The sequence below is a fragment of the Eulemur rufifrons genome, chromosome 8 (genome assembly GCF_041146395.1).
Source record: "Eulemur rufifrons isolate Redbay chromosome 8, OSU_ERuf_1, whole genome shotgun sequence".
Taxonomy (NCBI): Eukaryota; Metazoa; Chordata; class Mammalia; order Primates; family Lemuridae; genus Eulemur; species Eulemur rufifrons.
The window spans coordinates 39,295,404-39,323,332 of record NC_090990.1 but is presented as its reverse complement, the minus strand read 5'-3'; the positions used below and the strand labels follow the sequence as shown (position 1 = coordinate 39,323,332).

At 57.2% G+C, this 27,929-nt stretch overlaps 1 protein-coding gene across 4 annotated transcripts in view; it reads left to right on the top strand.

Moving 5' to 3' along the window:
• The first annotated feature begins 5,869 nt into the window (after window positions 1-5,869).
• The window catches only part of LRP8 (LDL receptor related protein 8), a 74,881-nt gene continuing 52,821 nt past the window's right edge, over window positions 5,870-27,929 (top strand). For all 4 annotated transcript variants that reach the window (XM_069479990.1, XM_069479991.1, XM_069479989.1 and 1 more), the window contains exons 1-2: window positions 5,870-5,975; window positions 6,785-6,904. In XM_069479990.1, coding sequence (XP_069336091.1) covers window positions 5,870-5,975; window positions 6,785-6,904 — 226 coding nt within the window. The remainder of the gene's footprint in view (window positions 5,976-6,784; window positions 6,905-27,929) is intronic.

Genomic DNA, 27,929 nt, shown 5'->3' with positions numbered 1-27,929 from the left:
GAGGGAGAGGGACCCGCTCAGTGTCCTACAGTGAGGCAATGGAGGAAGCAGTCGGGACCCCTGCTCTCCCGAGAGCACGTGGCCAAGAAGCAAGAAACGGAGGCTGGGTTTGTCCAGCTTTTCTATGAACCACCTTCCAACTCTCAGTTCCTCTGTGTCTTCCTGTGTACGACGAAGCGGTTCTGCAGCTAATAGCAATAATGCTAATGATAATTGTAGATAATCCCTATGGAGTTCTTGTTTACTATTTACCAGAAACAACAACAGCAGCAATAACAGTAGCAAAGACTTGTTTACCATGTGCTGAAAACCATTCTAAGAACTTTATATATATAGTCGGCCCTCCATATCTGTGGGTTCCACATGTGTGGATTCAACCAACTGCATATTGAAAATATTCAGGAAAAAAAATTGCATCTGTACTGAACATGTACAGGCTTTTTTCCCTTGTCATTGTGTCCCAAACAATACAGTATAACAACTGTTTACATAGCATTTACACTGTATTAGGTATTATGGGTAATCCAGAGATGATGTAAAGTATACAGGAGGATGTGTGTGGGTTATACGCAAATGCTATGCCATTTTACATCAGGGTCTTGCGCATCTATGCGTTTTGGTATCTGAGGGGGTCCTGGAACCAAGCCCCCATGGAACCTGAGGGAGGACTCTATTAACTTATTTCACCCTTACGGATCTTGTGAGACAGCCCCAGTGAGAGCCACCTCCTGGGAGTCACACTCCTGTGAAGTCCCTTCCAGCATAGCATAGGGCTGACCTCTGTAACCAATAGGATGTTGCAAAAATGAGAGAGTGTGACTTCCACGGTTAAGTCATAAAGGACACGTGACTTTTTCCTTTCTCTTTTTGGACCAATCACTCCAGGGAAAGCTAGCAACTATGTCATGCGAACACGCTAGCAGTCCCATGGAGAGATCCATGCAGAGAAAAACTGATTCCTCCTGCCAACAGCCAACATGGACTTGCCAACCACATGAGTGAGCCAACCCGGACCCTCCGGCCCGTGACGCCTTCGGAGGACTGCAGCCTGGCCAACACCAACTTCATGAGAGACCCAGAGCCAGAACCACCCAACTCAGCTGCTCTCAAATTCCTGACCCACAGACACTGTGAGAGACAATAAATGTTTATTGTTGTTTTAAGCTGCTAAATTTTGGGGTAATTTGTTAAGCAGCAATAGATAATCAATAGTATTAGGTTATATTATCGTCCCCATTTTATAGATGGGGAAATTGAAGGACAAAAAGTTCATGTAACTTGCCCCAGATCACACAGGTAGTGAGTGATTTAAACAATGGCAGTTTGGATCTATATAAAGTTCACGTAATGAATTACAATATCTGTTTTACAGGAATCAAGACACTCTACCTGCTCAGACAGAGAGAGAAAGAGAGACAGACAGAGACACAAATACAAAGAGACAGTGACAAGGAGAAGGTATTTGGCTCACATGAAGGGCGGGGCTCCACTTCTGGGAGGCGGAGGGAGCGGCTGTGGACAGCGCCACTGCCCTTGCAGCTCAGCGGTGATTGGCTCGGGCCGCGGGTCTCTGACTCGGGCTGGGCTGGTGACCAGCCTTGGGTGCCTGGGGGTGGCAAGCTGGTGCCGCTGAACAGCCCCCTCCCTGGAGCTTTTCTCCCCTTGTGCTGTTACAGACATGTCCCAGACTGTCTCTGCCTCCAGAGCAGAGATCCTCAAGGGCAGGGATGGAGCCTCGTTTGTGTCCCTCGCTAAGCACAGGGGCAGCCAGAGCAGGCTGGGTGAGCTGTGTGCAGAAGGCTCTCTGGCTCTGGCCTTGGAGAGAATGCGTTTGGTCACCCCTTCCTTTAACAAGTCATCACTGGTGACACGGTAAGGACCAGGATGACCTAGTTTCTGACTGAGGAGCTCCGCATTGGATGGAGGATACAACCACAGCCCAGTGTGATCAGAGAGATTAGGACACTGGGCTGTGGGAGCCTGGAGGAGGGGGGAGAATCTCTGTGGAGTAGGCTAGAAGTCTTCCTAGAGGAGGAGACATTTGAGCTGAGGCCCAAAGGATAAACAGAAGTCAGGCCGGGCATGGTGGCTCACACCCTATAATTCCAACACTTTAAGAGGCCGAGATGGAAAGATAGGTGAGACCAGGAGTTCAAGGCCAACCTGAGCAGCAAAGCGAGACCATGTCTCTACAAAAAAAATTAAATTACCCTGTAGTCCCATCTACTCGGGAGGCTAAGGCAGGAGGATTGCTTGAGCCCAGGAGTTGGAGGCTTCAGTGATCGTGTCACTCCAGCATGGGTGACAGAAAGAGGCCTCATTTCTAAAAAAAAAAAAAGATAGGGAAGTCAATTCATGCAGGAGTGTTCTAGGCAGAGGGGGACAGCCTGGCAAAGGCCTGAAGCTCCAGTTCTTGGGCAGCAGGAGGGGAAGCCTCCAATGGCTGTGGAGGCCAGAAATGCATGCTCGGGAGGGACAGGCTGCCATGCTGACAGCTGGTGGAATGCCACTATGGGGAATTCATTGCATTTGGGGTTGGATTTCCTTTGGAAACCCAGAGGTAGTCAGGGCCCATATGCTAGAGTCAGCCCAAAAGGGAAAGAGGGGACAGATGAGGACAGGAAGTCACCTGGGCAGCAGAAGCTGTACCAAGGCCTCAGTGTCTATTTGGTATCTTGTGTGCTCCAAGAGCTAGGCTTTCTCCCTCTGCTCCTCACAGGAATGAACCAATTTATGTGCCCTGGAAAATTCCCAGTCCAGAGGCTGGTTCTGTCATTTACTAGCTGTGTGACCTCTCCACTGCTTAGTTTGCTCATCTGTACAATGCGGTAAACATAAAACCTGCCTCATGGAGATATTATAAGGATTAAATTAATGAAAGAATTTAAAGCACTTAGAATGGTGCCTGACCCCAGCAAATGTATAAGTATTAGCTACTATTATTATTTTATGTGGTTTTCTTTCAACTTTTTCAAGTATTTAAACATAATTTATCTGATGCTTGTTATGTGCCAGGCCTTGTATTTACCTTCTGACGACAAAGATGAGTAAGACACAGTCCTCCTAGGGGTACAGAAACCTTCAATGAAGGCAGAAACAAACGCTGGTCAAATGTGCCCTTTGCCAGGGACCCAGGGATACGGGAGAGCTGGTTCCAGTCCTCCAGGAACTCACAGGCTGACTAGGGGGACAGGTGTATAAGTAGCAGCAATGCAGGGTGATCAGGGCTGTGACAAAGGGAAGCCTGGGGACTGCAGGGGCTCAGAGAAGTGACCCAAACTGGATGGGGGCTGAGAGGAGCCAGGAGAATCTCTGCTGAGGGGGCTGTTGAGAGACAAGGAGTTGCCCATTTTGGCAACTGGACGTGTGTGTAGACAGTACGAGCAAAGACTCCCTTGGGGAGGATGGGGAATGTCTGGGCTCAATCTTGATTCTCCAGGGGTTTGCAAACAGGGAATTATGTTAGAATAATTGTAACAATAACTAATATTTATTATGCACCTATTAGACACTGTATGCTGTGTGTACATAATCTCATCTAATACCATCCTTACCACAACGCTGTGAGGTGAGCAGAGTCACCATCCCCATTTTTCAGGTGGAAAAACTGAACCACAGAGGCTGAGATGCCCAAGTTCACCTAACTAGGAAGGGAAGGAACAGACGCAAACCTAGGTGTCTGACCCAAAAGCCCATGCCCTTAATCTTTCTACCTGCTGCTTCCGAACTTCCACCCACACAACCATCTTGAAGTTGGAACGAACCTCAGGAACTCCCATCTCCTCCACCTCGCAGATGAGAAAGTGAGACTGAGAGATGGGACTGGCTTTCCCAGGACCACAGAGGGGAAGAGGCAGAGCCGAGCTGGACAGGTCAGTCTGGGCTGCAGCAGGGGCTTCCATCCCGGGTTCCACAGTCCTGCCATGCTGCTGTCACAGCGGTCCTCACTGTGCTTGACACGAAACCCGAACTCCTTGCTGTGGTCTACAAAGCCCTCATGTGACCAGGGCCCTGCTGTCTCTCTCCAGCCTCACCTGGTGCACCTGCCGCCTCCATCACCTGGTGCCCACCTTGAGGCCTCTGCCAGGAATGCCATTCTAGCTGATCTTCATCTGGTCAGGCTCCTTCCTGAAGTTCAGTGAAATGTCATCTCCTCAGTGAGGCCTTGCATGATCACCCCCATCACTCTCGTATCCATGCTTTATTTTCCCATAGTAGTTATGATGATCTGAAATAATCTTTTTTGTTTTCTTGCTTTTGTGTTTGTCTCTCACCACTAAGACATAAGCTGCAGGAGAGCAGGAAGGGGCTGTATCTATTTCTACACGGTATCCTTGAGCCTTGATCAGTGCTGGGCACATATGGGTGCTCCTTGAGTTTTTGTTGAGAGTATGCCTGCATGTCACCATCCGTGTGTTGTTGGTCACCAGTCAGGGGCCAATACCATGTCTGATACACCTTGGCAATACCAGGCCCAGCACAGGGTTGGCACAGAATAGGGCCTGAATATGTTTGTTGAATGACTGAATGAATAAGGGATAGAGGGGTGATGGCATGAGCACCCTGCTGGGCTCCCTGGGGTCTAAGCCCTTTCTGGTGAGGTGGCCACAAACATTGCCAGTGGGCTGCAAAGGAAGTAATAGGGCTTAGGAGGCTGCTGATGAGACAGAGTGGCCTCAGGCCTAGGGCCAACAGCTCCCACCCATTTGCTGGGGAGGTGAAGAGACAAGAGGGGAGGGGAGGACAGACCTAACACTGGCCCTTGGCACCCACCAGCCAGTCTCTTTAGCAGCCAATGCCCTGAAATCTCATTCTCTAAAGAAGGTTGTGCCAGTCTAATCCCAACTCTGCTCTCTGCACCCCTTCTCCCCTGCGTGGGTGAGGCGGGGCTGCAACCCTCCAGAGGAAGCTCCTTCTCATTCATGCAGAGGACAGTAGAGGAGGACAGCCAGCAGCCCTAGGTGTGCCTCCCCTAGCGGCAGGGATGACACATCCCTTCTGTGGGCCCTCACAGACCTGGCCTTTCTCCATCACAGCAAGATTACCTTGTCTTCCCTGCGGGTCCCCCTGATTGCCCCTCTGCCTAGGCCCATGGAGTGTACTGAATGAGGACGAATGAAATAGTCCTAGGCACTAGGACTAGGCCCAAGCTGCCTGCCTCACATCCCTGCCTGGGATCACAAGAGCGTGTGACATGAACAGATATACCTCGGGACAGAAACAAAATCAGTCACAGCCACATAGACTTGTGATATCCCCATCGGAGCCAATGACAGGTGCAGAGGTCCTGCCTCGCCGCAGCTGCTCATTGATCATCCACATCTTGATACCCCAGCCCCTATCCTCCCCGACACCCCAAGCGCTCACTGCACAGGTCTGTGCGCCCTGGAGCATCGTTTCCCCTCCTGCCCAGGCATCCCTCTGTCTCTGATCGGCCTGTCACCTCCTCCAGGAAGCCTCTGCTGCTTCCTCTGGACCTGCCACCTCTGCGGGCAGGGGCTCACCTGGCTCATCGCTGCGTCTGCAGCGCCCAGCACTCGGGCGGGCCCAGAGCAGGGTCATAGAGTGCCGGCTGAGGGAGGAGGGAGAGGAGCTTGGGGCGGAGGCGGCAGCGGGAGGGAGCGCGCGCGCCGGCGGCGGCCGCCCAGGGCCGGGGCCGCGCGCCCAGCCTGAGCCCGCCCCGCCGCCGAGCGTCACCGAACCTGCTTGAAATGCAGCCGAGGAGCCGGGGCGGGCGGCAGCGGCGGCGGCGGCGGCGGGGGCAGTGGCAGCCCCGGCGCCGCGGCAAGGACTCGGAGGGCTGAGGCGCGGCGGCGGCGGCAGCGGCGCGGGGTGCGCGGGGCGCGGCGGCCGGAGCCCCGGGCCCGCCATGGGCCGCCCCGAGCGGGGCGCGCTCCGGCCGCTGGCGATGCTGCTGCTGCTGCTGCTGCTCCAGCATCTCACGGCGGCTGCAGAGCCGCTGCACGGCGGCCAAGGTGGGTGCTGCTGGTCCCTGGCCCGGCTCTGCGCCGCCCGAGCCGCCAACAAAGCGCGGCCCGGCAGCGGGGGATGGCTGGGGGGCGAGTTTCGGGGGGGTCCCTGAACCCTTGGCTGGCGGGGATGCTCGGGCTAACAGGCTTCTCAGCACCCAGCTGTCCCTGAATTGGCCCTCGGCCCCTCGCCCCGCGGCTCCCAGCGTTGAGGGCTCTGCCCCCGGGGCACCCGCTCTTGGGGGATGGATGCAGGGGGTCTGGCCTGCCGGGAACTTTGCGGGGGGCAGGGGCGGTGGTTCATGGTTTCGGAGAAGCTGTGTGATCCTCGCGGTTGGGGTTTATTTGACACGCGCTCTCCGCCGCAGCAATGAGCCGGGCGGCTTCTCTGCCTGACAATGCGTTTAGAAGACCCTTGCGCGCAGCGGAGAGAGGGGCTGCCTGCGAGTGGGATGTGCTCACGGCGTGTGTCGCGCGTGTGCGGGTGCTCCCTGTGGGCTGTGTCTGCGTGGATCTCTGACTGTGGGTCGTGTGCGGTTAAGTGTGTCTGAATGGAGGGTATACCCAAGTCGTGTGACACCCACTGTAAGTATGCGCCCGGTCTCGGCGTGCCACCCAGAGGCCCGCCATCCGAGGAACCCCTGCCACCCTGCTCTCCCTCAGGATCGTGTGTGCCTGAAGCCCCCGGGGTCTCCAACATCCCCCTTTCCTTCACCCGGGGAGACCCTTCCCAGGGTGCCAGGGCTGCGGGGGGGCGGGCGGGGGGAAGTAGGGCTCGAGTCCGCTGATCCATATCACGCTCCCTCCCCCCGCAGGGCCGGTCAAGGAATGCGAAGAGGACCAGTTCCGGTGCCGGAACGAGCGCTGTATCCCCTCTGTATGGAGATGCGACGAGGACGACGACTGCTCGGACAACAGCGACGAGGATGACTGCCGTGAGTGGCCTGCCGGAGGGAACAGTGGGGGGCGCCATGCCCTGCGCGCACGTGGCTGTAGCCGCGGTGCGGCCACCTGCGCGGGCTACGCAGCCGGAGCCCACCGCAGGGAAACCGCCTGGGCGCCACTTCCCTCGGGGCAGGGGAGCTCTCAACTACCCGGAGGGAGCAGGGAAGCTGACGTGCACTCTAGGGGCCTGGGGCGGAGTCCAGGTCGGTGTGCCGGGAGGAGGGTGCGCCACGCTGGGGCTGCTGGGCCGGAACTGTGGGCGGGGATGCGGCAGTCCCTGCTAATGTCCACCTTCCAGCGGTACGGCCCTCTCGGACTCCCGCTCAGCCCCGCGGGATGCGCGCGTGTTTCAAAGTTCCACGCAGCTCCGGGCCGCACTGCGCTCCTTTTCCTGCTCGGTTTTGTGAATGAATAGGCTCCCCGGGGCCCCTGATTGGCTGGGCGAGGACCACCCCATAGGCCCCCGTGGCCGGAGCGGCCAATCGCGGGGCGGGCCAGTGTGTAGTATTCGGGCGCCCTGGGCGCCGGGGTTCTGCCCTGGCCCCGCCCCGGCCACACCCCCGCGCGCATCCCCAGGGTAGTAGGTGCAGGCGGGGCCCGGCCGCGGCCTTCCGCTGCTTTTCTGCCTAGTCACTGTGGAGACCTTTTTTAGCTACCCTCGTTAGAGACTGCGCTCTCCTGCTAGCGCGACCCGGCTATGAGTCATGGGCACACCAGGAAGGAGGGAACCAGGAGTAAGGGTTTGTTTCCTGGAAGGGGCCCAGGAACCCCAAGGCGGCACCCGAACCCCTGGCGTGTGCAGGTGGCTGGCTGCCTTTGCAGAGCGTGGTGCGCGCTACTAATTTTGAAGTTCCTTATCAGGGTTTCTGGTGTCTGTGGGACCGGAAGCTTGTTAGCAGGCAGTTGCCACCGCCGAAGGAATGTAGTTCCAGGAACAGAAAAACAGTCTGCTAAGACAGACTTAGGCAGTCATTCATTCATCAGTACTGAGCACGTGCTGCACGCCCGCGCAGAGGCGCAGAGGCAGCAGAGGCACGCTCCGCTCCAGACCCGCCAGCCCCGCCTGCCCGGGCGCACAGACAGGGTCTGAGGGAGCGAGGTGATAGGTGGACAGGCCCACAGCTCACACCGTGTGCAGGAAGGCAGAGGGACGCTTGGACAGGGACCCCTCTCTGTTGAATCCTTGAGTTTTGGGACTGTGTGCCAGTCAGTCTCCGCCGTTCACTCTCAGACTTAACCCACAATTGGCTCTGTGACTTGGGCACATAGTTACTCCTGTCTCAGTTTCCTCACCTGACCACTTGGGCTAATAATTCTGGCTCTGGCAACCTCACGGCACTATTTTGAGGACCAGTTCTAGAAATGTAATTGGAAGTAATGAGACTAACTTGTGCCGACCACGTGTGCCAAGCACTGTGGTAAGTGCCTGTCTTATATAAACTCCTTTAATCTTCACAACAGTCCCATTTTACAGACCAAAAAACTGAGGCACTGTGCAGTGACTTGCTCTACCGCTACTCAGCTGCTATGTAGGAGCTTGAACTTAAGCTCCAGAGTTCTTAGCCTAATCATGACCCGGTGCTACTGAAGTTATGAAAATGGCTGTGCCTGAGTGAAATAATATCGTGCGTTTCATCACTGGGAATTGTTTTCTTGGTCCGCTTAGAGTGGGCGTGCTGAGGAGGAGGAAGGGAAATGAAAACTGCGCTTCTAGGCTGGCTATACCTTATCTCCCTGGCTCTTTATAACAACAGTTCTGTGAGGGTGGCTGTGAAGAGCAGAAGCTCTTCTTGCTTTATAAATAAGGGTGCTGGCTCAGAGAAGCTGAGTGATTTGCCCAGGGTCGCACAACTCAGAATGACAGAACTTGGTCAGGATCTCTGCCTGCCTTCTAGTTCAGGGGCACTGTCTGCTGTGGTGGGGAGTGTGATGTGGAAGGACCCAGCAGTGTGATTGAGGAGCTGGAAAGCCATGCTGTACATGTTGGGCTTGTCTCATTTCATCTCCATGTGAGGCCTTGGGCAGGATGGAGATATGAAGTAGCCAAGTGGCTGGGTGACCCCACATGGGGCCAGGAGAGCTCTGATGGCCAATCTGGGCTCCTGCACTGGTTTTGAGATGGATGGGATAGAGTCATAGGCAGAGAGTTATTGATCAAAAGCAAATGATGTTGAGAGCTTGGAGTGGAAAGAGTGGTGGCTTTGTTGTTAGTACCAGGTATCAGTTGCACAGGGCTTAACTTTTCTGAGCTTGTTTCCTCATCTGCCAAATGGGTAGCTGTCCCTCCATCATTTGTTATATCCATAGAGGGTCTTCACACAGGGCTTCGAGGAGAAGGGAATGGTGGGGTGTTTCCACCTATGTGGTCTTTAGGAATGGACTCCTAGTAGCCACTAAGGGAAATTGAAGAAATGGGGTGAGGCTTTGAGTGGCTGTGTTGGGGCCAGATGCCTGAAAATGTTCTTTTCTCAGCCCTTCCTTCCCCCTCTGAGGGGTTCCCCTACCTCCTTTCTGGGCCACCTGCCCAGACTGCATTTCTTTGAATTCTTCTCCCCTCAAGGCTGTTGGCTTCTCCCTGAGCCGCCTCCCTGCCTCAGACCTGACCACTGCCTTTGGCACTCCACCCTGCAAGAGGGCCTGGGCTGCCCCACCTCTGTACCTCTCTGGGCCTGCAAAATGGGGTTGGGATTTGTAGGTAAAGTCTGTATGAGGCAAAATGAGCCCAAGCCCCCAAAGGGATCAGAATGCCACCCCTGAATACCAAGAGGCTGATGGAGGCTGGAAGGAGGGAGCTTTCGTTTTGAGGAGGACAAGGAAGGCTTCCTGGTGAAGGAGACAGCTGAGCTAGGCCTTGAAAGATGGTAACTAATACCATTTCCTTAAATGTGTTAGTTACCCTCTTACCAGGGCTTAACATTTTTAAATAGGTGGTATGATCTCTATATTGGAGAGGACGCTGAGGCTCAGAGAGGTGAAGTGACTCCCCCAGAGTCACAGAGCTCCTCAGGGTTGGAGCTGGAGCTCAAACTAAGGCCTTCTAAGTCCTGATCCTTATCCACAGTGGGTGGGACTCGGCCCTTGGGAGACACAGATAGAGCTTGCAGGATGGGGAAGGGAAGAGCTCATGGGGCTTTAGTTCCTAGCTCAAAGGACCTTCAAAGTGGAGGAAGGAGCTGGAAGCTGACGGGCCAGGCCCAAGGAAGCCCAGGGGCGGCCTGGCCAGGGGAATTCGGTGGGATTCCTGTCTGTGGACCTGGGTCACGTAGGCGAGCTGGCCCCAGTTTCCTGTTGCTTCCTAGTGTCTGGGGGCAGAGGCAAGGATTCTGGTCTCTGACCAGGCCTTTACTCCCTGAATAACAACAGTACCCATTAACACGTACTGAGCACTTGCAATGGCCCAGGCATTGTGCTGACATTTTACATGCATCACCTTGTGTTCTACAAAATGGGGCGACCCTGTGATGTACCTGAATTATTCCCATTTTATAAAGGTACAGAGAGGTTAAACAACTGTCCCAACAGTGTATGGTTTTTAAGTGAAACTGCTGGGGTGTGAATGCAGGTACCCAATTATGGAACCTATGCTGTCTCAAGCGCTAGCTGGTGACCTGGGGCAGGCCCTCCCCAGGCCTTCTTCCCCACCTTGAGATGACATCTTAGGGCTCTTCTGCCCACTCTTCCCCCTCCCTCCTCACTTCCCGCTCTGGGAAGAATTTCGTGCTTCTCTTCGTGGAAAGACGGGGGAGACAGGTGGGCCAGTGTTGCACTCATGTACCTCTACTTTGTCCAGGCTTCTTTCAACTCGCTTGTTGTCCCGCCCCTGTCACTCCTCCATCCCAAGTTTAATAAAGAGTGACTGCAGCAAGGTCACGCACAGCCGAGAGTTCACTAGCTGGACAAGGCCGGGCTGCAAGAGTGCTGAGGCGTTGCTGGGAAGCGTCCTGTAAATAATTAAAGCTCAGCCACAGCTCCCACCTGCCATAGCCTACGCCCGGCCTTCGGTGTGCGGCCAGACGCGCACTCCTGACACCGGGCACAGCTTCATTACCTCTTGTGGATGGAGGCATCCGACAGACAGGGCTGCTCTTCTCTGCACTTCGGTGTCCTCATCTGACAGGCACCTCCACCATTCAGAGCCCCTCTTGGGGCTCCCAAGTACCCAGAGGATCAAGTCAACTTAGACTCTTCTGCACTTGGCACTCTGTGACTGGCTCCTCCTAACCACTCCCCTCCAGCCTCTTCCTGTGAGCCTGGGACACCAAACCTTAGTGTCTGTCACATTCTCCACTTCCTGCTGCTTCTCACTTCCAGGCCTTTGCACGTGCCAATCCATCTGCCTGGGATCCTCTTTCTACTCTCTCACTGGCTACATTCTTTTTAGGAGATTCAGTGCTGATGTCACCTCCTCCAGGAAGCCTTCCCTGATACCTCCTCTCCCCCAGGCTGAGATATAGGAGTTGAGATAAGGGACTTAGGAACCCATGTCAAAATCACAACTCAATGGGGCCCTGAATCAAATACACCTGGTTTTACATCCCAGCTGTCACCTCCTGGCTGAATGGCCTTGGGGGTGGTAATACCCCTCCTTCTCAGAGAAGTTGTGAGGATTAAATGAGGTAATGTGCCTGGTAGGCAGCAGGTGTTCAGTGCATGGCAATGGCTATGATTGTTCTTGGAGGAGTTTCACGGAGCTCTCTAGGCACCTGACTCTGGTCTCTGCAGGCCGGCCAGGACCCCCTGCTTCCCCTGCCCCCATCTGCTTAGCCAGATGTTGTCTGAGGCTCCTGCAGCTGGTGTTTGCCTCAGCCAGTGGGTTGCCCAGCAACAGTGGAGGTGGCCTCAAGGCCACTGGGCCCTGAGATGGACCTGGAGGTGGCAGAAGCTGCCCGAAAGGAGCTGGGGGAAGAAATGAGTCAGACAGGCCCAAGGTCTAGCAGGGCGGGGCTGGCTTCCCTCAGGCTGTGTGCTTGTCCTGAAGGCTGGCGCCTGTGGCTGTGCCTGGGAAGGAGAGGAAGGCCTCCAGCCTCCAGGGCTCTGCCCAGCAGGCCCCATGCTTCCCTTCCTGCTAGACCCAGGTCTGTGCGCCTGGGGCTGATCCTAGCAGCCTTGGGAGTGTTTGTGAAGGTTTTCGCTTGGGTCTTTCCAGGGACCCTCCTGGGCCAGAGTCCCTCTCTGGAACCTCTTGAGTTTTTTAGGCCTGCTTGGGGTTTTGGGTGCCACTGGCCTCGGGGCTGGGCGGCTTCTTCCTCCCCAGTTGTCTGCTGGTGGCTGAATTGGCAGCTTTCCCTCCTTGGAGAGATGTTGGTAGCAGGTGAAGCCAGAGAGAGACCCCCAGGGAGAGAGTGAGGACAATAAGAACCCAGAGGGCTGATGGAGCAGGTGCCCCTTCGAGAAATGTGACCAGGTGGATGCTCTCCTGGCCCCGGGTTAGTAGTCACACCCTCAGGCCCATGCTGCCCCAGGGAGCCAGTCCTGCGCCTGTGGGGGGGCGTGGGGCTGTGTCCTGGGGGCTGTGGAGCCAGGCCCTGGGGCCCCAGCTCTAAGCAACATTGGTAACACCTGCCCTGGAAGTGCCCACACATCTAGATCACCCAGTCTAGGCCCCGCAGGGATGCCACCTGCCCCAGAGATGCCTCTCCTGGCCTCTGTCCTCCACCCCTCCGGCCCCTGAGCTCCCACAACATGTCCTGTTCTTCCATTGGTCACAGACTCTTCTCCCCAGGGTGCTCTGCCAGCCTCAGGCTGGGCACGAGGGTTCCGAACCAAACAGTTCCTTGAGGGATTGCCAATAACAGGCATCGGCTGCTCGCCCCGTGCCTGGCACTGCGGGGCAATTTGCATTCCCTAGCTTGGCCACTCACGACCCTGTGAGGGCCATTTTATTATTTTTCCCATTTTGAAGATGATGAAACTGAGGCTCAGAGAGGAGAGGTGACATGGCCAATGTCATGACTCTTAAGTGATGGAGCTGGGATTTGACCCGGGTCTGTCTGGTCGGGAGCCCAGGCTCTTCCTCAAGCTGTTCCTCTCTGGGCTCTGTCCAGCCCGGTGGGGTCAGAGGGCCCTGTGCTTGGGGGGTGTGGAGGAGGTGGGGAGTGGCCACAGTGCCCAGCAGGGTCCCCCTGGGCTATGGGTTTCTGGCCTGTGGGGAGTGGGGAGGGACCCTCTTCTCTGGAGACCTCACGGAGCCCCAACATCAGGCTCCTCTTTTCCAGCCTCCCATGGATATGACCCCCCACAATTTCCAAAGGTTTCTCTCATCTATTGCCTGTGAGATGGTGATGATTCTTCTAACCGTACAGAAAGGGAAACTGAGGACCTGATGCTGTTGTCACTGACGCAGGTGACCTCAGGGAGTGTCAGCCTCAGTGTTGTCCTCCTTTACCGTCTGCAGTCACACCGGGCCTGGCTGCCGCCCCGCACCCAGGCTTCCAGCGCACGCCGTGCAAACTTGGGCGCTTTTCTAGCCCTAGGCTTCAGAAGGTGAAACTGAGGCCCTGGTGGCCAGAACTCAGTTGCAGGTGTCAGTAGGGACCCATTCTCAGAACTAGGGTGTCCTCAATTCCTGGGCGGGACTGTAGTTAGAACAGTATTCACTCCCAGCTCCCATCCGCTGCCGTACCCACCCCCACCCCCTCTCTCTGTTCCCTGCTGGATCCAGGAACAAGGTGTTCTCAGGCTGAGGAGTGGACACAGGCCTCTTTGGGCACCAACACTGGAACTTCAGGCCCACCACTGCCCCTGGCTGGGCCCCGCTTGCCCACCCCAGGATTGCTGGGAAGTCACCTACAACACTCACGTTGATATTAGTAAGAGTTGATCAAGCTCACTGCTGGGGTTTTCTCATACAAGGCCTCCTTCAGCAGTGCCTGGAAGTATCATGACTGCACGTCACAGAGGAAAGTGCCGAGGCTCCAAGAGCTGAAGTCACTTGCCCCAGGCTGCCCGACTGGTCTATGGCAGGCCTGGGCCACGCCTGTCCTGGCTGCAAAGTCTAGAGCAGGTGAAAAGAAAAGATAATGCATTCATAGCGACAGTTACGTGTGGCTTAAGGGTATGCCGCAGCCTCTCTTCCTTCCCGGGCACCCCAGGCGTCCCTCTTTGCCAGCTCCTGCCAGTGGGGATGCCAGCTCCCTCCTGGGGAGCACCAGCCCCTGGGGTGCCCTCAAGCATCAGCTGGGCCCCCAGGCACCGGTTTTAATTATCAGCCCTGCTCACCCTGGCTCCTCTCACGAGCTGCCGTATGTCACAGACCCCAGGAATAGCCGCGCAGCCGGAGTGGCACGGGAGGGGCTGAGGGTCTTCAGGGGAAGACTGCCGGGTCCTGACTGAGCTCCTCACCTGCTGCACCCAGCTGACCTCTGTGTCTCTGGGGCTGGGACAGCTGGGCACTATCAGGCCCCGCGGAATGCCCTGGGGTGACGAGGAAAGTCACCCCACAAGCCCAGGGCTGCAGGGCTCTCAGGTCTGCGCAGTCCCCATGACCCTCCTGGCCTCCCCACATCTGCTCCTTGGGACATGGACTGTGGCAGGACGGACAGCCCAAAGCCTCCCCGGGAACTGCCAGTCTAAGAGTCCACGGGAATGGTCACTGGCCCTGAGGTGCCACAAGGGACTTCATCCCAGCCATTCTGGAGACTGTGTCAGTTTCCAGCCCTCTCGGCTTGTCATAACCATAGTGTGACCTTTTCCAGTTTGTGTCGCACAGGGATGCTCCTGGGAGGCCGATGGTGCAGGAATTAATCATCATCCCTATTTTCCTGCTGAGGAAATTAAGGGTCAGGGGTGGGTGCTGAGGGGGAAGGGACTTGGCCAGATATTGGGAGTACTGGAGCTAAAACTCACCTAAACTGATTTTATGTAGTTAGTTTTCCAATGGAAGGAACTTTTCCTGAGTATATGAAAGCAATTTCATACTTGTAATAAAAAACACAGATAATAAAGAAAAGCAAAACGAAGGCAGCCGCAGTTGCCCTTGGTAGTATCACTATGTAAGCATCATGTTCTTCCAGAGGTTTTTCTCTGTATGTGAGCTCGTGTGCGTGAACACATGTATTTTTTTAATCAAAAATGAGGTCATGATATGACAATTGTTTTCACGCATGGCTTTCTATGTAGAGTCCTGTCATTGTTTAAAGGGATAGATAGTATTCCATTGTGTGGCGCTTCCATCATGTAATGGTGTGTTCTATTGACAGGTGTGTGTTTAGTTGCTTCTGTTTTTTCCCTGTTCTGCACAGTGCTGGGATAGACATCCCTGTGCTACATCTTTGTGTATTTGTCTGGTTCTTTCCTTAAGACAAACGCTTAGGAAAGGAATTTCAAAGCATGTGCATTTTCATCATTGCTGTGTCACTCTCTAGAGAGACTTGTTTCCATCTCACACCATCACTCCCTACATGTCCCCATGGCCTCCCTTTCCAGCAGGACGAGCAGTCTGAAGGACCTCCCTCTTCTCTGAGCACAGGGTCACCTCGTCCTGGCCCTGTGGCACAGACAAAGTAGCCATATCCGGGCCACACAAAGCAAAGCCAGGAGAAAGGACAACTGTGTTCTGGCCCCAAGGACTTCTCACTCCCACCAAAATAAACCAGAAGAGAACAAAACTGTCCCTTCATTCTTCTCGAGATATTGGTAGAACCCATCTCCTCCATAGCATTATAATAGTTTTGTCTCTGCCCTTAACTTGCTGTGTGACCCTGGGTGAGTGGCTCTCCCTCTCTGAACTTCATTTCCTCCTCACTCATTGGTCCTTGCTCCACCTGTGTTGCCACCAGCACTCCGAGCAGACTCCTTCTGCCTAGAGCTGGGCTCAGGGCTAGAGCTAGCTGGTCCTGGCCTGGGTCTGGGGGACCTGCGCCCTTGGAGTCCCTTACTGCCTGGTGAGGGTTAGAGGAGTGTAGTGGCCAGCTGGGCTAGATTCTGGGCCAGTAGATGGAGGGTAGCTGGACTTTTTAGGTCCACTTCCAGAAGTTGGCCCTGGGGCCCAGTTTCTTTGGGCTCCTTTCCCTCTTGCCTCCCTCCTGGGCTCAGGATTGGGTTGGGAGCCGTGCAGTGATGGAGAGAAACGGAGTCAGGCCGACCCGCCCCCGAGCCCGCACGGAGGAGGTGCGCAAGCTGATGTACGGCGTCTCGCTCAGAGCCTGGCCCTGAAGATGAGCATTCCCGTTCCCTTTCCTGAGCCCGTGATTCCTGCACAGGGAAAGGCTGAGTGGCAGGGGCTGTCGGCAGCGTCCCTCCTCCTCCAGCAAGGACACGCACAGCAAGAGAGCGGCTGCTGAAATAGCAGCAGGAGAGATGTAGGTCAGCTGGCCAGTTGGGAGGACTTGGCTGCCTAAGAGCACAGCAGCTTCTTGGGTTGGGAGGGATGGTAGGAGTCGTCTCGTCCACCCATCTGCTGGGGGGCCCCAGGGTGACTGCCTCCTGGGTGGCCCTGGGGGGCTGGTTGACGTCCAGGCCTGGCGTGGTAGTTACCCACGAGGGGCCTTCGTTCACCAGTGGGTCCAGGTTCCCATCAGAGACTTGGCAGCTGACGAGAAGCAGGAAGGCCCCGTCAGGCCCAGGTTACGCTGCTGGACTGAATAGCTGGAGCCCAAGGGTGGGCTTTCCTGGTGGCCTGAATCCAGGAACATTCAAGCCAGCACTCCTGCCCCCTCCCTCCCCTCTTCCTGGACCCTGAGCTGCCATCTGCTACCGCATCACCCTCAGAGCCCTTTCTCAGCCATGGGCACACGTGCATGTGCTCCGGGTGTGTGCTGGAGAGGAGGGGGTGTGTACCAGGCGGGAGATGACTATTCTGGACACAAGGAGGCTACTGGGCCAAGGTGACGCTCTTCCTCCCACACCCCCCCAGGCTGGCCAAACCAAAGCCCCCCATTGGGCTGTTGTGGCGGGGAATTATTTGTAGCTGGAGAGGTGCCAGAAGTCCCTGTTCCCAGCGTGTCCCCTGCCACAGCAGCCTCTCCCCCAGGCCTCTGTCTGCAGTGTGCGCGCCAGCCGAGGCTGTTAGAAAGAGCCGGGCCTGGGCGTCGGGCCTCCTCCGCTCCCACCTTGCCCAGTGGCCGTTTGGGTTCTTGCCCCTCTTGGGGCCTCAGCTCACTGGGAGTGGGGCCTCTCCAGCCCCTCTCAGTCCAATTCTCCAGGATTCTTTTGTCTTCCCCTGAGAGCCAGGGCATAGTCAGGCCCCAGGTGTAGGGGCTCCAAGGAGCTCCCCCCTGTTCCCTGAGGCCCAGGAGGCCCAGGGCTGGAAGCAGGGGGCAGGGGCTGTGAAACCCTCCCCTCGGGACCCCCAGGAGTCTGCTCCAACTCCTCGCACAGGGGATATGGCCTAAACCGTATGCACAAAGCCGAAACCAACTGGTTATTAGCAGAGCCTACATCTACTTGGGGTTTTTTCTGCCTGCTTAGTTTTTTACTGAGCTCTGACTGGACTGATTTTTTAATGCCTATGAGGCAGTGAAGGCAACATGAGCAGCCTATGTGCTGTGCTTTTGTCTCCCTCCCACTCCCCGCACCTGTCCCTGCCGCCTGCTTCTCCAGGATAGGGGCCCCGTGTGCGGGGGCTACTAGTGTGTCCTCTCCGGTGGCCAGACCTGGGTTCCGACTGCAGCCCTTGCCGGTTGGGAGGCCCAGGGCAAGTCCCTCCAACATGGCCCCCAGGCTCCTGCTCTGCACGATGTAGGTAATAGATAATTCCTGGCCTGTGTAAACCACCAGAAAGCTCACCAGCCCTCAGTGTGCAGGCCCCAGAGCCAGTTGGTTCCTCTTACACCAGTGAATTGGACCAAACCAGGACAGCGAGGTCCACCAGCCCGTGTGGTCTGAGCCCCTGTTCTCTTTGCTGCCTCCTCTCCTGAGCTGCCCGGCCGGGTCTCTCTCTGGTCTTCAGCCTCGCCCCCCCTGGCAGACCTCCGGACACAGAGGCCTGAGCCCTTGTTGCAGTTGGTTAACTGAACTACCTGCCTAGCTAGTTGCCCCTCAGGCTCTCAGCACTGCCCCTAGGAACCAGGCAGCCTCATCTTGTCACAAACTTGCTGTGTGACCTGGATGAGTCCCTGCCTTCCCTGAGGTTCTGTCTCCCCATCTGTACTGGGAGAGAGTTAGGACTGAGTCACTTTGGGCAGCTTTTGAACTTCAGCCCCAGCCCCTTTCCAGGCCCGACACCAAACCTCTGCCTGGTGCACAGCCACTTGGGAGCTGTAGATGTGAAAATCCCCAGGGCCCCTACCTCATCCCTGAGAGGCTCCACCGTGACGTAGATGACAGCAGGGCGTCCCACCGGGTTCCTAGCTGGAACCACCTCCCTGCTACGGGACCCCGGCAAGCTACTTCGCTGCTCTGAGCACCTGCCCCATCTGCGCAGAGGAGCCGTCAATACCTACCCCTCGCCAGGTGGTTGTGGGATTATGTGAGTTAATTTATGAAAAGCACTAAGAGGGTTGGGCGCGGTGGCTCACGTCTGTAAACCCAGCACTTTTAGAGGCTGAGGCGGGAGGATTGCTTGAGCCCAGGAGTTCGAGACCAGCCTGAGCAAGAGTGAGACCCTGTCTCTTAAAAAATTTAAAAATTAGCCAGGCATGGTGGCGTACACCTGTAGTCCCATTTACTCGGGAGTCTGAGGCAGAAGGATTGCTTAAGCCCAGGAGTTTGAGGTTGCTGTGAGCTATGATGGTGCCACGGCCCCTTCTCTACCTGGGGTGACAGAGTGAGACTCTGTCTCAAAAAAAAACAAAACGCTAAGAGCAGTGCCAGGGACACGATCAGTGCGCAATTCAAGATCAACTAGGCTTATTTTGACCTCCTTCTCTGAACCTCCTTCTCGCATCCATCTTTCAGGAATCCCCTCTTGTACAGAGCTGCTAGGTGGAGTGGGAGGAGCCAGGGAGCCCCCAGAAAGGCTCCTTTGTACCCCCTTCTCCCCTGCTGCCCCAGGCCGTAACTCACTGGCCCAGTTTAATTAGGGAGAGTCCTTCCAGGACCTCATTAGGAAATGAGCCCAGAGCCTTGGGGACCTGTGGGAGGGGCGGGGTGCAGGAGGTTACACTGTGTCTGGCACTGCCCAGCCCTTGGCCCTGTGCCCCAAATATGCCCAGGAAAGTGAGGGCACTCTGTCCTTTAGAGGGCGGGACAGAGAGAGACCTGTGACACGGAGCATGGGCAGCCAGGGCTGAAGGGACTGACATGCCTCCATCCTCAGCCCCCTGCCCTGCTCTGGCCTCACTTCCTGGAAGCGGTGGGGAAGGCTGAGAGAGGAGGCTTCTCCGGTTCTGCTCCACCCAGCCCTGGGGCCCACTCTCCTGGCCTGGCACGGAGCAGGCCCCAGTGAACTGTGCTGAGTGAATGAATGAGGGAGCTGTGGCTCTGGGGACTGGGGCAGCATCTTCATTGGCAAAGCAGCCTCCCCGCACCCAAGCCAATGCAGGAATTCCCTCAGCAGCCCTGGGCGGGTGGAGGTCGGGGTGTCTAGTACCTCTAGCGACAGGGCATTCGCTGTCGGGGCAGCTCGTTCTGTCCCCAGACAGCTTTTCCCTGGGACAGCTAATCCCAGATCTGCCTCCTACAGCTCCCCTGCCCCTCTCTGAGCCCAGAAATGGGGCCTCTGCTTACAGAGACTGCCCCCACCGTTCACACCAGGCCCGCCCAGTGACCCCGTCTGTGCTCCTGCCACAGCCTCCAGGCTTAGGGAGGTGCAGCCTGTGACACTGACTAGCTGTGAGGGCTCAAATAATGCCCGTCTTCTCTGGGGCCACACTCCTCTGCCTCCCCCAGCGTGGGCTGCTGGGGGACACACCCCCAGGCTCTGTAAACATCAGCTGCCTCTTGTGACCCTGACTTACTTCCCAGGGCTTTGAAAAGTGGGGGGGTGAGGACAGAGTGTGTACCTGGAGGTAAAGGCGACATCTTTACAGACAGCTTGGTCTCCTGGGTGGCAGGGCAACCGTACCCAGATCCTGCATGACCTGTGGCCCAGCACACAGCACTGGGGGGCTGTGGCTGAACCTCCTCTGCCCCCTTGGACCAGTCCATAGCACAGGCATTGCCCTGGCCTTGGTCAGGAGCCTGGGAGTTGTCCCAACCCGTCTCTTCCTTCCCCTGAGCCCTCACTTCTAATGGTCCCCAAGTCCTTGGACTCCTCCCACTGCCTACCTGCCAGTCTGGGCCTTTCCCCACCCCCTTTCTGGACCACCACAGCAGCACCTGCGTGATTCCGTTCTCTCCCTCCAGTCCGTTCTCTGTTCTGCAGCCGAGTGCTCTTTTTAGAGAAGCAAAGCTACGTCTTCCCTTGCTCAGCATTCCGCAGCTCGCCCACCCTCACGGGATCAAGTCTTAACTGACACTCAGAGCCCTTCAAGGCCTAACATGCACCTCTCTCCTCTCCAGCCCCAGGTCTCCCCGTCCACTGCCCCCACACCCCAGGGCTCTATGCTCCAGCCACGCCTGGGAGGAGAAGCTTCCTGTTCTCGCACACGCAGTTCCCTTGGCCTGCAAGGCCCCACCTTGGCTTCTCCAACCGCACTAACCTCTCGAGTCACCATTTCCAGGGAGCCCCCAGCCCAACCGCAGGTGGGTCAGAGCCTCCTCTGGGCTTTCCCTCCATCTCTGTCCTTGTCACTCTTTACCATGTTGGCCTGGTTTAAAGTCTGTGGTTCACAATGTGGACCCCGAGCCTCGGGGGAACAGGGGCGAGCGATGGGAGCAGGGGTAGCTGGCCGGGGCCTGCGGAGGACAGCGGTGCGGGGTGGGGGGGGCTATCTCTGGGCTTTGAACGTGCCCACTGCCCTCCCTCCCTGGGCTGAGTTCCCAGCTCCTCCTGCCGTACATGCCGTGCTTGGTGTTTCTGTGAGTCCCGAGGGAGTGCCTGGTGTGGACTGCAGCTTTGAGTCTTAGCTCCAGTGCTCCCTGAGGGTTTGTTCTGTGCCAGGTGCCCTGCCCAGACCTGAGGGGGATTGACAGGTAGAGAAGCAGGCCCTGTCCTGGGAGCACTGGCCCCCTAACTAATGTGTGGCCTTCTCTGAGCTTCAGCTTCCTCTGCTGTGAAGGGGGTAGAGGGCCCAAGACCCCTCCCCGTGACCTTGGGCACATCTGTGCTGTGGCTAGCGTCAGGTATGGCCTTGCAGGACCCTGAGAGTACAGTCTAGACCAGAACTTCCTCTCTGCCAGACCTCCGCAGCCCTGGGCCCAGCTTCGCAGGGGCGGGGTGGGGGGAGGGGGTTGAGCAGGGATTTTCTTCTCTTTTTCATGAAAATGCCCCCTCTGTGTTTGCCCAATGCTTTGGTGCTGCCACGTGCTTACCCGCGAGTAACGTGACCAACTCGTCCTGGTCTGCTTGGAACTGTCGGGGGTTTCTCTGGCAGTCTTCCTCAGAATTCATATCCTGCTTTTAAAACTAAAAATTGCACATCTCGGGAATCCCTTCAGTCCTGGGCAAACTGGGACGCTTGACCAGTCTACCTGCACCCCGCAAACCCCAGCCACTGCCCTCCCCAGGTCTGTAGCAGGGCTTCCCGTTCCTTGTGCACTCCGCCAGCTGGGCACGGCTCCCCTAAACACAAAAGAGAAGGCTGATTTCTTCCCCCCGTTTTGGGAACATTCAAAGGAGAAATAGAGCCCTTGGAAGGTCTGGAAGAATCAGGGCCGAGCCCCCTGGGTGGGGAGCTGTGTGGACAGGGCCAGGAGGCCTGGCCACTGTCACAGATTCTGCCACCCACACAGCGGTGCGACTGTCCATCTCTGCCCGGCTCAGCTCACAGAGATACGGTGAGAATCACAGCACTGATGTGCCCGCCTTGTGTTCCTGCTGCCACGTAGACTCTGCAAGGCCTTCTCCTGTCTGTCCATGGCCCATTTCGGCCTCACTCCTCCCAAGTGGAGGGCAGGACTGAGATCCTCATTCTCACCTTAAATAGGAAGAAGCTGAGGACACTGATCATTTGCCTTGCACAAGCCCCTACAGTTCACAAAGCCCTTCCCACGTGTTGCCCCCAGCCTCACGGTAGCCCTCCGGAGGCGGCCCGGCAGGAATCACTCTATGCGTTGTACAGATGGGGACATCTGGCTCCGCACTGGTGGGGAGAAGGGAAGACAAATGGGTGGCCGTGGTGTATGTGTTGTAAGTCGGGGGGTCGCTGGCTGGCCGGTCCTCTTCCCCCGCCCCCACACCCACTCTGTCAAATGTCTTCATCAGTAGGAAGAGATGGAGACAGATGGAAGCGAAGGGGGAGACACGGGAGGGGCAGAGGGGGATGGGTGGGGTGGGGGGAGCACGGGGGAGGCAGGGGGAGGGGAAGGGTCCAAGAGTGTCGCCACTTCCTCTTGTGGTTCTCACAGTCTGTCTGCACCGATTCCTGACAGATGGAGGGAAGGGGAGAGCCGGTGCCAAGAGGCTGTCACCGCAGGCGGGCAGAGCTGGGGGAGGGTGCTTTGTGGCCAGGGTTTGTATGGAGAGGGGGAAGCAGCTGGTGGTCTGGCTGCTAGGCCTCCTTGGAGCCTGCTCCCCAGGAACTGCTGGGGGACAAGAGAGTGGGCGGGGGGTGAGCCTGCCACCTGCCTGGGACTGGCTGTGCCCTTGCCTGCGTCCAGGCAGAGGCGGCTACCCCTCCCTCCTTCCCTACACCCTGCTGGGCCCTCCCACCAGGGATACCTCCTGCCCAGCCCTCACTGGGTGTTGGGGGTAGGCAAGGGCTCCGGGGGCTGGTGCTGAGCTATGGTCAAGGTGGGCCAGGACAGGGGTCCTCGGGATCATGGAGGGCAGGGAGTTCAGAGCAGGGTAGGGCCCGGGCTGCACATCTGTCGGCCAGAGCCCTGCCCCTCACTGAGCTGCCCCGCACACTTCCCAAGTCCCCTTCGTGGCAGAGGGCTTCCTGCATGTCCCCTGGCTCTGACACATTTACAGGGGCAGGCAGTCCTGACCTGAGGTGTCTTCAGAGTGTAGCTTTCTCCAGATGGGGTTGGCTTCACACCCCTTCCCACCCCCTGCCCCGTGCCTGACACAGGGCTTGGCACAGAGGAGGGGCCCAGTGACTGCTTATTGAAGGAATGAATAGATGCCTTGCTTGCACACCTCCTGGGACAGAGACCTCACTCCTTTATAAGAAGGTTCTTTCTGGTTGCGTCCTGAGAGGCCGTGGGTCCCAGGCCTGCACAGGGAACACACACCCTGGCTGACCCTGCTGCCTCAGAGCAGCCCTGGAAAGGCCAGAGGCTCCTGGTCCCAACAGGCTGGGTCCCGAACCCCCTGGCCCCGACGGGCTGGGTCTCCCTGCACTAATCCTGGTCATCGGTAGTCATAGCCGTCACATACTGAGCCCTCACTCCGGCCAGGCGATCTCTCATTCAGTCGTCACAGCAGCCCCATCAGGCAGGTACTGTTTTTATCCCCATTTTACAGAGGAGAAAAATGAGGTAGAAGGTGATTCCCTGGAGGTCATGCGTGCTAGTCGGGAGATTAAATGTCCGAGTCAGGAGGGTAGGAGGTGGGCTGGGGTGGGCCAGGAAGGCCTCCCCCTGGAACACGGGATGGGGGGCACTGGGGCTTTCCTGGAGGTGGAACCTGCCCCTGTCCCAGCCCCTGTCTCCTCCCCTCTCCCTACGCTGTTCCCAGGTGAGACCCACGGTCCTGGGGCCCAGAGTCCCTCCTGTCCCCTGGGAGGCCAGGGTGTGAGTGTGCTCCAGGGTGGAGCCCACAGTGTTTAAACTGACAGGACAGCTCACTGCCCTGTTCAGCAACCACAGATGTCGACAGGGTGACAGCTGGGGCCTGAGTGGCTGCCATCTTCTCTGGTGAGGTGTCGGGGCAGGTCGGGGGGTGGGGGGGTGCCGGGCCTCCTTGCTGCTGAGTAGTGGTCTGCTCAGAGGCATCGTCCCTGTTCGTATTAACATGGTAGTCATTAATGATAAACGACAGCATGCCTGCCCTGTGCCACGGCTGGGCCGGGTGCCCGGGGGAAAGCTGAGAGGAGAGGAGGTGGCATCACTCCCAAGAGCAGGGGGACCCTCCCACCATCTTTCTCTCTTCCCCAGAGCCTGGCATGGCTGGGCGCTCAGGGGCAGCGCAGTAAAGTCTGGAAGACTGGAAAACAGGGCCTGGGCCGCTCTGATGCGATGCCCACCGCCCACGGGCACCCCGCTCCCCTTCCTACGTCGTCCACAGATTCACTCTGGGAACAGCATCGCAAGCCCTGTGCCACCCCAGCACGGCCCCATGCCTGCCCTTCCCCTCGCCGTGGCCTGGCCTCCTCAGCCCCACCTACTGTGTGGCGGGGTCTCTCAGGGGTGTGACCTACTCACCCAAGGTCACACAGCAAGTGAGTTGAACAAGTCACCTCCCCTCTGAGTGCCTTGGTTTCCTCACCTGCGCAGTGGGATTATGGCAGTCCCCACCCAAAGGGCTGCGGTTGGGAGGATTAAGTGAGGGGTGAGCACAGCACCCAGCTTGCCCTCATGCACCTCTGCTCTCCACGCGTGACCTCAGGAGTCCCTTAGCAGCCCTGTGATGGGATATTTGTCCTGTCCCTTTGCTGAAGAGGACGGAGAGGCACAGACTAGCGCCCAAGTGCACACAGCACGTGAGTGGCAGCAGCAGAATTCGAACGCTGGTCTCTCGCACTCCGAGGCCCACGTGTGTTAGCCACTGTGCCAGGCAGGGGACGAAGGACTCGGCCTGCAAGTGCCCTTGGCATTGGAGTTGCAGAGGCTCCCGGCTCCCTGTGCTGATCTCCTGCAAGCCCCCAGCCCCCTGCACATCTGCCAGCCGCTCTGAGAGCCCTCCCTGGGCCTCCCGCCTCCCACAGGAGCAGGGAAGCGGCAGGCAAGGTCCTCAGTGGCGAGGACGGGGGATTTCCCAACTCTAGTTGAGATCTGTCACAACATTAATGTTAATTAAGCCTTGTTAATTCAGCCCTCTGCTTACACAGAGCCCCTGACAGCAAATTACTCATAAGTGAGGCAGTAAATTTATTGCTGCATTTTCCCAAACATTCGGCAGCAAAGACCGTGCCCCAGGTAAGGCAGAGGCAAGGCCTGGAGGGCAAGTGATGCTTGGTGGCTTCTAGGCTGAACCCCCAGGACCCTCATGACCGGGTGGGGCTCCCTGGGAGACCTGGGTGAGGATCAATTCTGGTCCCCTTGGATCAGGCTGCCTGGAGACTTAGCGAGCTCCCCGTCGCAAGACAGGGACGGGGCGGGGACCTGTGGGCCGAGCAGAGGGTCTGTGATGCCTGCCTCATCCCTGTCTTGCACAGCAGATGGCTTTGTAGCTCTGTGCTTTGTACGCATCCTGTTCCCTTTGGTTCCTCCCACAGTACCTTGAAGTGTGCTCTGCACACAGTAGGGCTCAGTAAAGGTGCATTTGGATTTGAATGTGAAGCCCCCAAGTCCACCTTGGTGGCAGTAGACACCTTCTCACTGCAGCTCAGTCACAGAAGCACCAGTGGCCCCGCAGGGGCGGAGCTCCCTGTGTCCTGCGGCATTCAGGCAGCACCAGGTGCTGGGAGGGGGTCTTTCCGTGTCCTGGGTTGTGGGGGCACGCTTGGAACCAGGAGCAGGCCCACATTCTGGGCAGGAGGGCTGTGACCCCAGGCCCCCTTGCTAGGCTAGGTATCCACCTATCGGGTGAGGGGGAAGCCTTTCCTGGGTACAGTGGGACACCCGTGTCTCCCCCTAAGACCTGCTTCCCTCCTTGGCCTCAGGCTGGGCCATGCCTGGGCATTTGGAATAAACCCAGCCTTCGGGTACCTAGAATTTTTTTTTAATTAATTAGAGCATTAAATGGTAGCCCTCGGGGAGAATCCCACCATCTGGCTGTCACAGGAGAGGCAGGAAAATCTATGCATATTTGTCTGCAGTGTGAGTGAGCATCATGTGAAGCCAACTGTGCGTGTGTGGGTATGTGGTCTGTGTGCTGCGGTGTGTGCACAACATGGCATGTGCGTCTGTGTTCGGTATGTAGTACACATATGAGTGTGCACGGGGGCAGTGTGTGCCTCACTGTGTGCACATGTGCCCATCTACAAGCACACGTGCTTGTGTCTGCACGTCTGTCTGAGCACACTTCTGCGTGTGTGGTCTGTGCCCAGGCCTGGCTTTTTGGCACAGTGAGTGAGGCTGGGCTGTGTGCGGAGAGAGACTGGGCCTCCAGACGCCTCCTGGCTGAGGTGGTGGTCACAGATAGCTGTGCAGAAGGTGGGACAGGGGTAGGTTTGGCAAGTGCACAGCTGGCCTTTGGGGGTGGGCAAGGCAGGAATCCTTGTCCCTTGTGTGACAGATGGGGAAACTGAGGACTGGGGCCCAGGCTCTGGGCTCCCTGTGTGGTGCTCTTTCTGTTCCAGTGGGTCATTGCCCTGGCCAGCACCTTGTGCCTTTGGCATCCGTTATGCTGTTGAGTTTTCGTGGTGGCTCAGAGAGGCTCCTGAGACAATATGACCCCCATTTTTCAGTGTTGCTCAGGGGCGAGGTCAGGACTCCCCTGCAGATGCTGTGTTTGCCCCATTTCATGGAGAAGGCATCTGGGATGCAGGAGAATGCTGGGCCTGATGGCCTGATTACTTGCCGTGTGACCTGGGCCCATCCTGTCCCTCTGGACCTCACAGGGTGGTTGTAAGAACTAAAGAGGAGATGTGCAAAGGGCCTTGTAAACCACGAGGTGAGGTTAAGTGGACAGACAAGGGCCTGGCCCAGAGGTAGCCATCACGCTATGATCAGGACCAGAACTGACGCCTGAGTCCATGTGTCCCCAGGGTTTCGTGAGGAACAGGCCAGGAGGTGGGGCTCAGGACAAAGGCTGGTGCCATCCCCAGCCTGGCAGACTGAACGTTTCCCCAGAACATCTGCCTGGTTGCTAGCACTGCGCTCCAACTCCAGCCCCCATGTGCGGCTCGTGGCGATGAACCAGAGCAGGAATGGGCTCAGAGGGCAGTGGGACCCAACCTTTCATTCAACAGATGGTGACATGGAGGCCCAGAGAGGGCGAGTGGCTTGCTTGAGGCCACACAGCTGCTCAGGGGTAGAGCTAGGACCAGAACCCCGGCCTCCTGGCCCCTGGCTCTGTTCTCCTTGGTACTGCACCACTGTTTTGGAAAGGGAGAAAGGGCACACAAGAGGTGGTTCATATACCTGGAGAGAAGGATTGGGGGTGCCACCCGCCTGGAGAGAATTTAGAATGGACTGAAGCCCCAGGTCATTATGCATGAACACAGGATTTTAAAGCAATGTTTTAGCAATTATTGTTTTTACTATGTGTACAGACTGCTGGATGGTAAATATGGTTTATATCTTGGGCTATAAAGTCTGTATAGATAGAAAAGACCCAAGCCTCAAGATTGCACACGTTCGTTCATTCACATATGCGCCCTTGGTGCCTGCCTGCGAAAACCTTGTCCTGCTTCCAACGAGCTGCTCGTCTGGTAGGGAAAGATGGTGGAGTGACAGCAACACAGGGGGATGCGGCTCTGGGCCAGAAGAGGTCTCTGATCCCACACGGGGTCATGGAAAGCTTCCCAGTAGAATGGAGGAGGAGGGTCCTCCACTCCCAACTCCCAAAGAATGAGGAAGGGGTGCACATCAGACACTCTGGCCTCATATGAGCTCAACCCTGGGCGGGTTCACCATTCGTCCAGAAATGAGGGGCTGGGCACCTCCCAGCCCCGCTCCCCTCCCACACCACTCTCCCTGGGCTGGGGCCCTGCGCATGGTGGAGGAGAGGCCGTCCTAGAGGAGCTCTCTGTGGGGCTTAGCAGAGACTGGTGTGGGGCAGGGGTGGAGGCAGCAGGGAAGGTAGGTGCTGGACCTCCTTGTGCCCTCCCCTCGCTGCCTGTGCATCCAAGTGGGCCAGTCTTGGCTGTGCCCTGCTTGGGGTCATAATCATTGTGGGATTAGCTGGGGAAGCTTCTGAAATGGCCGCCCTGTGAGCCCAGCCGGCTGCCCAGTGATGATTCCACCCTCCTCCACCCTCCTCTCCAAGGAACAGCCCTTCTGCTCTATCCATGGAGAAAATGAGTCCGAGAACCAGGTGGCCCAGGA